Genomic DNA, 14,588 nt, shown 5'->3' with positions numbered 1-14,588 from the left:
TGGCTGTCAACCCTGACCCCTCCTGCACCAAAATATCCCAGAGTTCACTGCATCTGTCTAAACACAAAGTCAGGTGTATAATTTACAGTGGCAGCTCACAGAGAGTTGCTTTAAACTTCTCAAATGTCCTCTTGTGTGTCTCTTATTACTGGACTTGATCTAAAGTACCCCTCTGGGTAAGATTAGTCAGGACTGTTCAGTGCTGCTACAGTAAGTCAGCAATCAAAAGCAACTTTCCCATGAACCATCACACATCACTTTTAGGCCGCAGGGTTTTGGGCAAGCACTAGTTTTATCTACTGTAAAAACCTCCCTCTGACACATAACTCCTAGTTGGATGTGTTTCTCTCATGCCTCAAAAACACATGCGTTTTCTGATCTGACGACCCTATCAGCAAGCCTTCCAAAACCGTTACAAATCACTGTTGGAAAAAATATAACTATTTCTGATCTGACAATGCTATGTTTTAGGTTTGGTTAGATTTAGGCACAAAAACAACTTGGTTAGGAAAAGATTTGTGTTAAAATATGTACTTGGTTACGGTTGGTTAATGATTGTCGTCATGATTTAAAGAAACCAAAGTTGACTGTCGTTAGGAAGCAAACAGCGGTCTCCTGTTGGTTTTGGGCATTTGTTGAAACAACTGATGCTGTTAAGGACAGTCTCAGCAGAAGCATATGCAGAGTAGGGGTACAAAACCCTGCCCACAAGATGCTTGACAGAGGCTGGGGCTCCATACAACCCAAAAAGAAACATAGTAAATTGGTACAAATCTTGTTATGTAGAGAATTCAGGGGCGAATTCACAAAAGGATTGCCCCTGAGTTTTTCCAGACTCTGACTCGGGGAATCTGCTATCTGCTCCAATCCAGTGTCAACGAAAAATAAGAGCCTGAGGTGGGCATTGAAATCCTGAAATCCAGACAGAGCCAGTGAGAGCCATTAGACTTTAGTACCAGCATGATGGGGATGCACCCAACATGGAGTTCACAGTTTCCATGGCTTTGCATTTAGTCTGGGAGGTGATACAGCTTATTATACCCAATCACATTGGGGGTTGTTTGGTGATGTAAGAGGGTTGCGAGCCTCCAGCTTATACCTATTGTTATATTATACAGGGCTGACAGTGGATTAGGTTTTGAAAGCTCTGGCCCTAACTCTCTCTCTCTTCCTCACTGACCAGAGAGATTCACCACATGCTTTCAGTTGGTTAACAAGATGCATCTGTGTCAAAGAGCTTGAAGTAGATAGCAATACAAGCATGTCATCTCGCTATGTACATCACCTCACTTTAGCCCCCCTGGTGTCAACCTTCCTGTGCCTGGAGCAGGGGTGTAATTATAGATAGTGCAGGCAATGCGGTTGCACTGGGGCCCGTGAGGTGGGGGGCCGTCGAGAGAGCGGGCCCTACGACAATGTGTTGGGTGGAGAAAGTGATTTAGATGCCACCTAGGAATTCAAAGAAGAACACACATTTACTGAAAAATTGTTGCCATTTGCTATATGACACACCCTTTGCACATTCATTCATGAATGTGCAAATGGTGTGTTTGAAGTCTGTCAGTCTCTGTGTGCTGACACACCCTGGAGTACATTTCTACATCACTGCAGCAAGGAGAAGTTAAACCTCTGGAGGTCAGCTGCTGTTTTGTTGCTCTTTAGAAATGTTTTGTTTTAAATTGTTAAAGCCTCTCTCCTACTCAAACTTACAGGTCATGTTTTTCAGTATTTGATTAAATCTGTCTACCAGCCCATCTGCTTGGGCTTTGATCAATACTGTTACTCATTTAATAGACAAAATTTGAGTTCAGGCAGTCATTATAGCTGATTGATGTACTTTATTTGGAGACTATTTTGAAATTCAAACAGGAGAGTTTTAGTGTTACTACTCAGCAACAGCTGACTCCCCATCCTACAGCTACTTACCTGTCATAAACGTGCAGTACTGACCATTGTCCCCCAAAGCCTCAAGAGTATGGTGTGCATAAGTTATGAACTAACCAAGGTCTTACCAGAGTTTTCCAAGTTCTTAAATATGTTAATCCTGCATGTTCTTCACATGCACCAACTGAGCCTCCACCAGCAACAAATTTTAATGGATCATTGACTGCATACATAGTGCATCAAAGCCTGGTAACCTGAGATCCTCAGTGGATGACAAATCCAAAATGAATATCCTTAAAATGTAATGCAATCCAATGCAACACCCATGCAATAAATACTAATGTTGTAAAACCCGGAATGTTATTATCCAAATGTTGTTGTCAGAGAGGTGTTCATATCATTTCTGCACTGCAATTATAATGTAGGTGCTCATATTAATTGCCCATTCAGGTTAAATAACAGAGTATCTATCTATCTATCGATCTATTATATTTGCATATTACTAGATTATGAAATTGTTACATAAAACCATATTATAACACAGAATTAAACAACTCTACTTTCTCCGATTGACTCGGTGTCAAATAAACAACTTGTGCGTTATGATGTGGGGTCAAGTAAGAAATCTAAGCTGCGAAGTCAGTTTCCCACATCTCGCGCTCGGGCTGTGCGGAGAATCACGATCTGATTGGCTGAGGAGCGCACCAGCTCTGAGTAAAGCAAAGGATGCCAGAGTGCTCAAGCAGTGCATGGACGGATGCAAGCAGGGGGAGACGGCGAGACCGGGCACGCATTGTTATGATGATGCTTTACAGTTCAGAGTAGCCTTGAAACTTTAAAACACTATTTTACTCAGGGTAGAAGTATTTCGGCACATCTCGCTGCAAGTTAAGTGTAATGTCTTGGCTGCATGTTGTTAAAATCCCTCTCACCACCACCGACACATCCTCTCAGGAGTGATGGGTTCTAAGTTGACCAGACAGAGAAGTCTCGATTTTGAAAGCAAATTGTCAAAGAGAAGACGCCAGAGAAATGACACCCCGTGTGAGAGCGAGAGAAGTGGCGGCAGAGGTGGCGGAGACTTCTTGTTTACCTCCTTGATGCTCAAGTCCGACAAGCTCCCAGGGATGCTGCGGAAAACCAACCACAGCCCATATGTCAGACGGGTGGCTTGGATCCGGGAAATCCAGAGGCTTCTCCGGGAGCAGAAGATGGAGCAAGCAGCCGAAGTGCTCAAACTGCTGAGAAAGGTAAAGGACTGGCATTATTTTGGGTCATGAATGCGCTGAGTTTGTCAGAATGCACTTTATTCTTACTTGAAACGTTGTTATTAAAGGATGAAACATTACTTAACGCTGTGTAAGTGGGTTTTGTTTATGAGCACGTGGGCAAAAAGTTTGCTTACATTCATGGGTTAAAAGGCATTTTATTTTTTATCTGCATGTCATATATAGATTTTTATATTTATTGAGAAACTACAACTAGTTTTTGTGTTAATCTAAATCTGCAGATTCTTGAAAATATGAATAATACAACAGCAGTTTATTCCTTCGCTGTGTCCTTATTTCTATAAATCTGACATGTATTGGTCATCCCTGCTGTATATATAACAGGACATTCATCAAATGAAAGCCCAGCTGGATTTACAGTGATGAAATCCCACTTTTCATGGAGCACAGGTGTATGTGTTAATCAGTTTTTAAAAGTTAAAGTCATATAATCATCTACTTTTTGCAACTTCTCGTGTTTTTTTCCTAGTAAGGAAGCCTTACTGACAGGAAGGGCTTCACACTGCACTCTGCCGCCTTCTTTTAATATTCCTGAGGAAAAAAGAAGCTCTTATAATGAGGTTGATGCCTCATTGGGCTGGAGGCTGGTCTGAATCAACCACCTGTTTTGTCTGAAAGGGAATGGCTACTGAAGCCAGCTAGTTCATGTTCTGAATATTCAATCAGCTCCAAACAACACAGAACACTGAGTGTATTATTAGCCTTTTGAAATATACCAAAACCAGTTAAGGAAGACTTGGTCAAATGAATTAATATTTCTTTCTTTTTTTTATGTGACAAACTTTGTGATCTTAAGTGAATGTTTGGCATATTATACAAATGATATATTAGTCTATAGACTCTTGGCAACAAGGTCTTTTTCAGGGTTAAGGCTACAAAGTAAATACCATAAGCAAGCCGTATGTGTTCTCTTTTTCTGGTCACTGTCTCCTGTGTGAAGGAGGTTTGAATTATACATAAGAGAGAATGTTAAATATACAAATCTACATAAGAAGCAGTTGATGCTCGAATGCGGTATTGTTAAATAGCTCTAATCTGTCCCTGTTGCACAGCATTGTGCAAACACTTCATTGTTGTCAGCCACATAGCTCCCAACTACAGGTAAGGTATGTTTATTTCTTCCATTTGAATCTTATCTGTTACACTTTCCCAGGTAACACCTTCCCCGGTCTAATCCTCACTTTCTGAAGATTTATCCAAACTAGAGAGAAGTAAAAAGAAATAGTTTTATAGCTCAGCTTGAGCTTTCCACTGCCTTCTGGTAGCTGTGCATTGATCAAAGGGGAACAGTTCTGAAGTTCAGACAAAAGCAGTTCTGATCAAGAGGGCCCCCTGTCATGAAAACCCCCTGCCCATCTGTACGGTGCCTTAGAATAAATTATACAGATGTGTGCAGATTAAAGCAGGAGGCAATGCTGAGGAAAAGCTATGGGTGTCTGAACTGAAGACAGAGTTGTAGGTATCTCTTCTACTCTGTACAGAAACCATTAACTGAGGATGTAATAGGTGTGGAGTGAATTTAAACATCATTTTGAAACATTTGAAAGCTTCATATTTTTGTGAAGCAGGAGGGATATGACTCATGCATATCTTCCTCTAAGACTTCAATGTGTCTGTCCTTTCTTATTAAAGCAGCCCTGCAGTCAGTCATATCTTACAAGAAAAAAAGATTTTAAAGATCAACATGTACATTTGTTGGTCGTGAGCAGGGGCATCTTTCTCCGTAGCTCGGCATTTAAACTGCTCACGAAGCACGAATACTCTCTCCATCGCTCACTGAGGTGAAGCCAGAGCGCTGCTACTGTTGTATGGTGTTGGGGCTGAAGCCAAGAATCTGACTAACAATACTTTAACACTGGAAAAAGAATTAAAAAACTGGCAGCAGATCTCTTGTTGTTGTTCTCCAACAGCAAAGCAGCTTTTCCTCTGAGAGATGGATGGATTTGGAGATAATTACCTTAAGATGATGGATACTGGAACACGTTTCTTTCACACAGAGGAAGTCATTACAAAAAGGAACCAATAACACCGGCCCCCACGCTGTATCTCCATCGCAGATCTGCCTTCTGGGCCATTAAGTTAATTAGGTTGGGATCTTATTAGTAAACAAAGAATCATCAAATACTCGTATCAATTACGCTCTACAACATGCACACTGAGTAACCAATGTGCAGCCATGGAGAAAACACTATAATTAAGGTGTTCTCTGTAGTGTGTGAAGACCTTTTTGAAGTCTAAGGTTAGCTGTCACAACACACATGTTTATTTTATTCAACTTTAAATACCTCAATACAAAACTGGTTAGATTTTGTTGCCTTTGTGATCATATTATTATTCAGGGTAGAAATGTGTATGTTTTGTTAGGTCCATTGTTGCATGTCCACACTCTCTTTCTCGTTTCCCACATTTCCTGTTTGCCTCCTTTGTATGCTAGCAAATAAAGGCTAAATGCCCCCTTCATGAATAAATAAATAAAAGTTTGACACAGACCCACATTAACGGAGTGGTTCAACATTTTGGGAAACACACTTATTCGCTTTCTTGATGCGAGTTTGATACCACCACCATCTCATGTCTGTATGGTAAATGTTAAGCTACAGCCAGCAGCCAGTTAGATTAGCTTAGCATAACGACTAGAAACAAGGAGAAAGAGCTAACCTGGCTCTGTTTAAAGGAACAAAACCACCTACTAGCATCTCTAAAGATAAACTAATTAAGATGTTATACATTGTTTGTTTGATCCATACAAAAACCAAAGTGTAAAAATGATAAGTTGTTGACTATTTCTCGGCCAGACGCAATAAACTCTGCTGGTTGTCTGGCAACTTCACGTTGACAACAGGACACCAGAAAGTTGTTCTTACCGGTTGAGTTTTGTACAGATTGAACAAACAAGGATATAACGTGTTAATTAGTGAGCATTAGAGGTGCTGGGAGGTGGATTTGTTTTACCCTGGGACAGAGCCAGGCTAGCTGTTTCCCCTGTTTCCAGTCTTTATGCTAAGCTAAGCTAACCTTCTCCTGGCTATAGCTTCATACTAACTATACAGCCATCAGAGTGGTATCAATCTTCTCATCTAATTCACAGCAGCATATTTCCCAAAATGTCAAACTATTCCTTTTAATAAGATGAGCTTCTGGTTTACTTCTCACAAACTGAGATCATTTGTAAATGTGATAACAAGTCAAAAGCTCATGTTTTTGGCACTTGGTTCATGTGGCCTATAAGCTACAGCATAAATATGATGTAAATTCATGTACTGAATGGGTATATGTCCATTTGTAAGCCAAAGTGTAAACACTGGAGACATACTTTGTAGGTAGTGAAGTATATTTCAATAATATATTGATTTATTTAGATTGGAAAATTGGATAAAAGTACAATGTTTGTAGAAAGTTCCCCATTATTTGAGGGACAGTTTGCTAGTACGACTAGTAGCAATATTAATAGGGATTATACTCACAGTGCACATGTTAGCATGTACAAGAAGAAACTATTCCTTATATGTCCTGTCACATATGACTAAGCTGACAAATTGACTTTGTCCTAGTTGCCAAAGCATTGTTGCTGCTGGCCAAGTATTTGTGTCTTTAAATCTTCAGGAAAACAACTTTTCAATACTTTTTCATGTGACAACCCTGCAGTTTTGACATCATACCTTGGGTTTTGAGATGACTGCATAAAAGGTCACAACATTTTGTCAATCCAGTAAAAAACATTTAATCCTTCAGTCCAAGAAAATAAAAGTAAGTAAACAAAACTGGAGTTGGAAGGTCCATCACCTGACAGCTGTGATATGTTTCTTACACTGAAGCAGAAAACTGTGGGACTGGATTTGTCACACTGTGCAATATATTTAATTGGATTCTAATGAACTGCATGTGTGGGATGATGTTTTTCGGAGCTCATTGCTTTATTCAGATTTTTTGTGACGAGGCAAACGTCAGATTAGATATGCAGCTTTGACGAGGACATTTGTAGTGGGATCTGAAGGCACGCAGGCATGTACACAGGCACTCTGTCAGTGACAAATAGCAAAACATTTCATGCTTTTATGATTAGGAATCAGTCAAATTAATCCACAGGATCAGATCTGTGTGTGTATTTAAAAAAGTGTTTCTTTTCAGCTGTGAATCCCCCCACAAAGCTGCACAAAAACAGTCATATCTGATACTGCAGCTGCAGTCATAAAATAATCTTCAAATTCCTCTGTGCCTCCATTTATGGACACATGTGGTATCCTCAGTCTGCACTAAATGAGGTTTATTGAAGGGGGAGCTGGCCTGGAGGATAGTCCAGCGTCAGGGAATCCCACAGAGCTCCGCTGTAATAAATCAACCCAAAAGCTGGAGGAGGAGAAAATGCTGATGGGAGTTTTCCTCTTTGCTTCCACTGTGCCCCTAAGTGTAAGGGCTGTCAGAGCGCATTGAGCATGTTTTGCACAGCCTCAACCTCCAGCCTGCTATTTGAAAAGCTTTTCAGCTCATATAGAGCTGACAGTATTTATTCTTCAGCACCAGAGCTTCTAGTTGTAAAGTTTTACATGATATAAAACACTCATCGCTGTAAACAAGAGGATGATGGTCCAGTGAAACATGTTTGCTCTGTTTTCATCCAGCAGCAGCAGTTATGTCACTGATATAACAGTATGTATGAGGAGAGGAAATCCTCTTTTAACAGTTGTTATGGATTAGGAGAGAAATGCAGCTTTATGCCTAAAAAGAAGAGATTTCCTTTGACTTTCTTTCCTCTCACTCCCAACCTTTCCTCTTCTGATCATTTTTGTTTCATCTGCTCAGTTCCGTGTCTTCCCTGCTGTTTGTTGTTATTTTTTCTTGTGTTTATTGTGTGCGTGTGTTGATATCTTCCCTGAAAAAGCAGTGGATGCCACATGCTACTGACACTATTTGATGTGTCTGAAAACGTTACATCTCAAACAATGGCTGCTAATGACACATCAGCACTCGAAGCATTACCTGAAGATGCAGCTTCAGTATATTTACATTGTCACTGCAAACAGAAATAGCCTGAAGATGAAACAAATATCATCAGCCCCTGGGCCTGTGTCCTGGTTCCTGGTTTTATTAAACTGTTCTGCACATAAACACTATCTTTTACTTATGAATTCTGAAAATTGAAAATAGAAAGAGGATGTGCATTTAACTGGAATCAAAAAGTATTTTCCTCAGAAAGTTAAGAGTTTTGTTTTGTGAAAATGACAGAAATTCCTATGGGCAAAACTACAACTGAAACCTGTAAATGAGATAAGAGGAACCAGAAGGAGTCTCTTCACTAGAGAGTATAACTGTAATATTTGAATAAAAGACCACACCACTTTTATCTTAGCTTACTTATACGCACACAGACACCATCCCCACTACCAATCAACTGCGCTGGGTGTTAACACACGGCCCCGATGGCAAAACCTTATCAGCTCACAGCGTGATAAGAGGGCAAGATGAAAGGGGATGATGAACAAAGCTTATAAACATTGACAATCTATTTTCATTAAACAATCCATGAAATGTCACTTCCATATTAAATTAAGCATAGTTCAGACATGGCTGTTTTAATCAAATTAATTTCTGAATTTCTACACTACATGTTAGTTTTAGTAAGAGTTAACCAAATCACTTTCCTCTCTCCTCTTTTCTTTCAGGATTTGGGACTCCAGGGAACGTCACTCAATGACATTTTGTACAAGAACGCAGCTTTTCTTAACCTGGTGGACCCCATCTCTCATGAGCTGCTGCTCAGTCTCGCTCGGGACCTCCAGTGTCCAAAAAGGGTAAGAAGTCCAGAATGATCCAATTTGTTCTACAGTTTTTTCACGATTGCTAAGACACAAAAACTGATACTTGTGGCACAATTACTGAAACCACTATAACTCATGTAGCCTATTAATTGACCTGGTATGCTAAACCATAAGCACATTCTCTGCTTTACACTCATTTAGCAATTCTAAAACACCCTTTTTGCAAAACACTAAACACAGTTCTCACAGTTCAAAACTTAAATCCCTGTATTTCTTTTGGACGACACTGCCATTCAAATGCCACACACATTTACCGACTATCCAAAAACCAGTCCTCACAGGTTAAAACACTTATGGCTAATCTGTTCACTTAGAAATCAGAGCTTGAGCACTATAAATAGGCCACAGGTTAGAAGACTTGGTTTGGACAACAATGGAGGTAAATGTTGGAGAGGACGAGGACGAGGACGAGGACAAAGACAAAGATGACTAAGAGCAACTATTATGGATGAGATCCGGCCACTTTGATTGACCATGAGGTCAACCATGGGTTGTCTCTTAGGGAGGCTGGGCAGAGGGTCCAGCCTAATTTGAGCCGCTACACTGTAGCAAGCATCATTTTGACTTTTCGAAATGATAATAGGTAAGTACACCTATCCTCTATACCATGCTACTGTACTCACAGAACTGTACTGTGTATATACTATAATACTGTATAGTACATTTACATTTACAGTAGTTCATAGTAACAAGCCTATTTTTGTTCTCTTCTTTTACTGTATACAGTGTGTACAGCGTGTATTGTGTTACTGTTCATGGAAAATAGACAGTACGTAAAAAACATTTCCCTTGTATTTGTGTTTTAGTGTGTGTGTGTGTGTGTGTATACTGAATTTGCTTACATTATATTTGTGGAAATACATGTACGTGTGAGTACTATGACAAACTTTTACAGCAGAGTGCTGTGCTCTGCACACTGAAAATACAAAAGTAGCAGTGTTTATTTATCACACATTTTTACAAGAGTTAAAATAGTTTTGGATGAAGTGTCTGCTTTTTTCCAGATGTGTGTGTGTGTGTGTCCCTTTGGGTTTGACAAAATGAGCCATAGTTTCAGAAATTGTGTCTAAGCATTGGTAAAAAACTAACTATTGCATTCATGAATTATGAAGAAGCAGCTCTTTGTTCAAAACATAATAGACTTCACATTAATTAACGGGACAAAAACTAGAGAGGCAAGCTGCAACATGTCTGCATTTATTAGCCATGCCTAAGTGCATGTGTCATTTTTGTTGTCATGCTATTGTGACAACAATGAACTGTCAGTGTGCTTTGTACAAACACAAATACAGGAACTAGGAACCATGGAAAATTATAATTTAAAGTGTTTAGCTATTAGCATAATAGATCACTATACACGCCTTGGTGCCTTTAATAGACCCCACTCATGTCTGTACAATAAATGTAAACCTACCGCCAGCAACCAGTTAGTGTAGCTTACCACAAAGACTGGAAACAGCTAACCTGTCCGTTGCAATATTTTCTGACACACCAGGGGGCGTACAAACAAAATATCATGTAAATAAGCAAGAAGTCAGCAAGTGTTACCGTAAGAATGTCATTATCATTATTAACATGGCGATCCCTCATACTTTTCCACACTTTCTTACAAAATTACTTATCTTTTGCCAGTGTGCTGGTGATCTCTCTCTCCATGAATAGTCATTTGGTTGTCCCTGTGATCTCTCAAAAAAGGGTGGTAGCAGTGTTTGTAGAGGCAAACCTGCACGGCCAGCCTACCTTTGGCGTCCGTGTTGATATGAGAGCGCACTGGGTGCCCAGTTACAAAAATTCAGAGGTACACAACCAAGCGTCATGACAGCTTGCGACTTGAAGCGAAAGGCACGATGACCCGCAGACCTTCACGCCAGGGACACTGGGTCAGGGTTTGACGCTGCAGTGGCATCATGTGGTCTGTCTTCTCTGCTGCTCATGTGTTCTTTCAGCACAGTGGCAAATGGGCAGCAGCTGTGCTCCAGGACCTGCAGGTGTATGAGATTTTCTGACTTGGTTGTTTCATACTGGAAAGCATGGGCAGGTGCCCATCTGTCTCATGCTGAGGTCTACAGGGTCAATGGCACCGAGGCTTGTGGGGCAGCGTGGCTTTGGCCCTTGACAGCACTTTGAGGGCTCTGACAGGTGGCCAGTGGGATCAAACCGGAGAAGCTGAGCCTACTGAGTGCTGTGAAGTCTGTTGTGTCCCAAGTTACAGACACCTCTCACAGTCTGGAAGAGACTGTATGAAAATTATTGGGGGGAGTCAGAAAAGGTGGAGGGTATTGTAATTTTTCTTTTGGGAGGGGTAGTCTGACTTTTTTGCGAGAGAAGGGGTGGGTCTGTTTTTCCTCATCCTAGAAGTATATATTTTTTAGCCTTCCTTAACAATATAGTTAATTGTTACATCAAAAACATAACTTCCATTTGTGCAATGGGTAATAATGATTCACTTTGCTATATGCAGACGACAACATGTACCGTCTCTGTATCAGGGCTTTATTAAAGTTCCCCTCTAGACACCTTTTAAAATATGTAAAAATACTCTGCTATGATTAATATTTTGTATAACACGGTTATCCCACAAAAAGTTAAAACTAAAAAAACGGTGATGGTGAGAGCATGGATGTGGGTGAGAGACATACGTTCATGTTGAGAGAGTGGTGTGCGTCAAGATGAGGAACGTTAGTAGATAGTGGAAGGAAACTCCAGGGTCCGGTTTACATCCAAAAACTGCACACTCTACCATGTTTGCTGTCAAAACTTTCACACTAACTTGGTGAAAACTCTCGCCCTGTGTACTGACAAGTCCACTCTGTACTGGAGGTTTCAGGTTTCTTTTTCATTGGCATTATGATTGGCTTTCGAATCTGTGACATCACAAATCTAGCTTGCCCAGAGTGCGTTTGATTCTCAGATTTTAGGAAAGTGTACAGACATCTCCCCCTTTTAGTAGAGGAATGTGAAAACACCTCTCTGGTTGATACAAGATACAAGTCAATTAAGTCATGGTCTGACGTTTTAGGGACCTAAACATAAACACATTTTTGAGTGGAGGGTCACTTTAATGTGGTGGCACACATTAGGAGTTCCATTAAGATATAAAGGTCTAACTTGGTCTACATTGTTAGAGACTGTCCTCCCAACAACAGCATCAGTCGTTTCAGCAAGTGTCTCAAAACGACATATGTTTTTGTTCAAATGACAAAGCCCTCTAGCAGCTGAAGTAATAATGATGGGAGCAAAGAAGGAAGTCAGGTGAGATCAAAACATCACAGTTTAATACAAGAGACAGCTGTTAATTTTCCGTTTTTTTTAAGTATGGCCATGGGTGTTCATAACCGTAACCAGCCTTAACGAAGTAATAATCTGAACCCAAACCACAATGTTTGTCTAACCGTAACTAAGTAAGTAGTTATTATAACTGAAACATGATCTTTTCCTAAACCTAACCAATTCGTTTTTGTGCCTAAATCTAACCAAACCTTAACCATAGCATTGTCACATCATAAAACAGATTTATTTTTCATTGTAACGCTTTTAGAAGGCACAAATTATGCCATCCTCCCGATAGAGACACATTAAAAAACTTCTGAACTTTTTGTGTCATTCTAGAGGGCATAGACAAACGGCATATTTTGTCATTTCATTAGGAGGAAGTTTTGTTTTGACACTGAGTTGCAGTTTTTTTTCAAAGTCAAGAGGAGCTTTGGGGGAGGGCCTTGCTTTTATACAAGGTGAAATGTAAGCTTCAGCTCCGCTTACCACCCCAATAATCTTTCTGCAGTCCAAATACAAAGGCTTAGAACAACACCATCATTCAAAACAAAGGATTATAATCTGCTATCCATCTCAAATTGATTGACAGGTAAAGACTAATGTTAGAGGATTAAATCGAAGTTATTTATGGTTTTTGATACTGTAAAAATTTTGTTCAGTATCAGTAATATTTGTAAAAACAGCAGTATAACAGGCCTACATTTTCCGAATGCACAAAATGTTGATTAAGACAAACTCTTCAATTATGCACATAAATTAAGTTCAGATTTATATGGTCAATAAAATAAAGGTCCTTTTTAAGATATAAATCATGATTTATCCAGACTGGGAAACTGCTCATCCACTTGTAGCATGGCATGCAAATCAGAGGTATTAAAATTCAAATTACATTTCAAACTCTGGTATGAGGGTGAAGACACTACAGAAGAAGCTCAGAGTGGCTTTAAAACAGACCCACCAGCCATTACAGTTATCTAGAGTCTGCAGTTATCTCTTTTAAGAAAAGATGGGTTGCCTTAAGATAAAATCGCTGTGGTCTAGTTTTTACTTACCAAGTCCAGATGATAATCACCTGTAAGAAACTCTAATCTTATCGCTGTTTGCTTTGGCGAGGAAAGCCCAGGAGGAAGGGAGGGAAAGTGAGGAGCTGGCAGCAATCTTCTCCTGACTGGCTGGTGACCCGTGGCAGGATACTGTGTCAGACGTGACAGGGATGTAGAGAGGCAATGTGCTGGATTTAAGGCCTGGCAGCTGCTTCTATGGCCAGTATTTTCCACTACACTGAGATTTATTGAGATTATATATTCAAGGACGTATTGAGGGCTAAAAGATACATAATTTATGAATGCTCATGGTCATCACTTTCAGACAGATCATTTAATGTATGTTTTGTTTTGATGCACTCAGGTTTACAGAGCGGTGATTCATATCTGAATATGCTTAGTTACAGTACTGCACATTTAGCGACTTTGTTGATTCTTCCAGACCACAGATTCACATTCTAAGAATACTTTCACATCGCTGATCAGTATGCGCTGCTATAAACGTTGTGTTCAGTCATCCAAGTGGCTGAAGCAGCAGCATTGAATGTTTTGAAGTATGAGGCATGTTTGTGTGTCACCCAAGAAAAGAAGTGGCAGCAGGAATGGTTAATCACCTTAAGGTAAATTCCCCTGTCTTTTTTTTTTCCTCTCTCTCGCCACATTGCCTCTTGTTGTTGTGTTGTACCATTAATTAGATTTACCCTGCTCAGCACAACCCATTTCATTTAAAGTCTTTGACGGAGGAGGGAGAGAGAAAAGAGAAGGCACACAGGAGGGGGAAGAGAGACACAGACCAAGAGGGAGGCAAAAGGGAAAATAAATTAATGTTTCGATGTAGAAAATGTTTGAAGCAGTTTTATTCAAAGGACAAGAAAGAAACACTTTGAGACTGTGTGAAAAATCAGTACATCTGTAGTTTGCGGGAAGATAGAAAGGGAGATCAGGCATCCAGCACTTGTAAATGACTTTACCTTGTAGGTATCTAACCTTCTTTCCTACTTTGTCATATTGAAAATATAGTTTGTTGCCTTGTTTTGTTCCCAGTGATTCCTCAAATGTGTGATGGCTTAGCTACATTTATTCATGATCAGCTACTGTTTATCTGTTGATTTGTCATATGAACTAGATTTATATTTGTTGTCCATTCGTCCTTTTTGTGTTTTTACAGGAGACTGACTCGTTCAAGTCCACCAACAAGATCTGCCGCCAGCTCATTTACCACCTGACCCCTCACTCCAAGTGGACGAGACAGAGCGTGCCCAGGAGGAAGTCTCAGGCCTGGT

General features: G+C 40.1%; 1 protein-coding gene across 1 annotated transcript in view; it reads left to right on the top strand.

The window, feature by feature from the left end:
• Positions 1 to 2,598: 2,598 nt before the first annotated feature.
• Positions 2,599 to 14,588, top strand: part of lrrc75bb (leucine rich repeat containing 75Bb) — a 33,169-nt gene continuing 21,179 nt past the window's right edge. The window contains exons 1-3 of the mRNA XM_044174921.1: positions 2,599 to 3,134; positions 8,834 to 8,962; positions 14,474 to 14,586. Of these exons, the coding sequence (XP_044030856.1) occupies positions 2,844 to 3,134; positions 8,834 to 8,962; positions 14,474 to 14,586 (533 nt within the window). The 5' untranslated portion in view covers positions 2,599 to 2,843. The remainder of the gene's footprint in view (positions 3,135 to 8,833; positions 8,963 to 14,473; positions 14,587 to 14,588) is intronic.

This window comes from Siniperca chuatsi, linkage group LG18 (genome assembly GCF_020085105.1).
Source record: "Siniperca chuatsi isolate FFG_IHB_CAS linkage group LG18, ASM2008510v1, whole genome shotgun sequence".
Taxonomy (NCBI): domain Eukaryota; kingdom Metazoa; phylum Chordata; class Actinopteri; order Centrarchiformes; family Sinipercidae; genus Siniperca; species Siniperca chuatsi.
The sequence above is the reverse complement of the archived record's forward strand: the minus strand, read 5'-3'. Positions and strand labels throughout refer to the sequence as shown.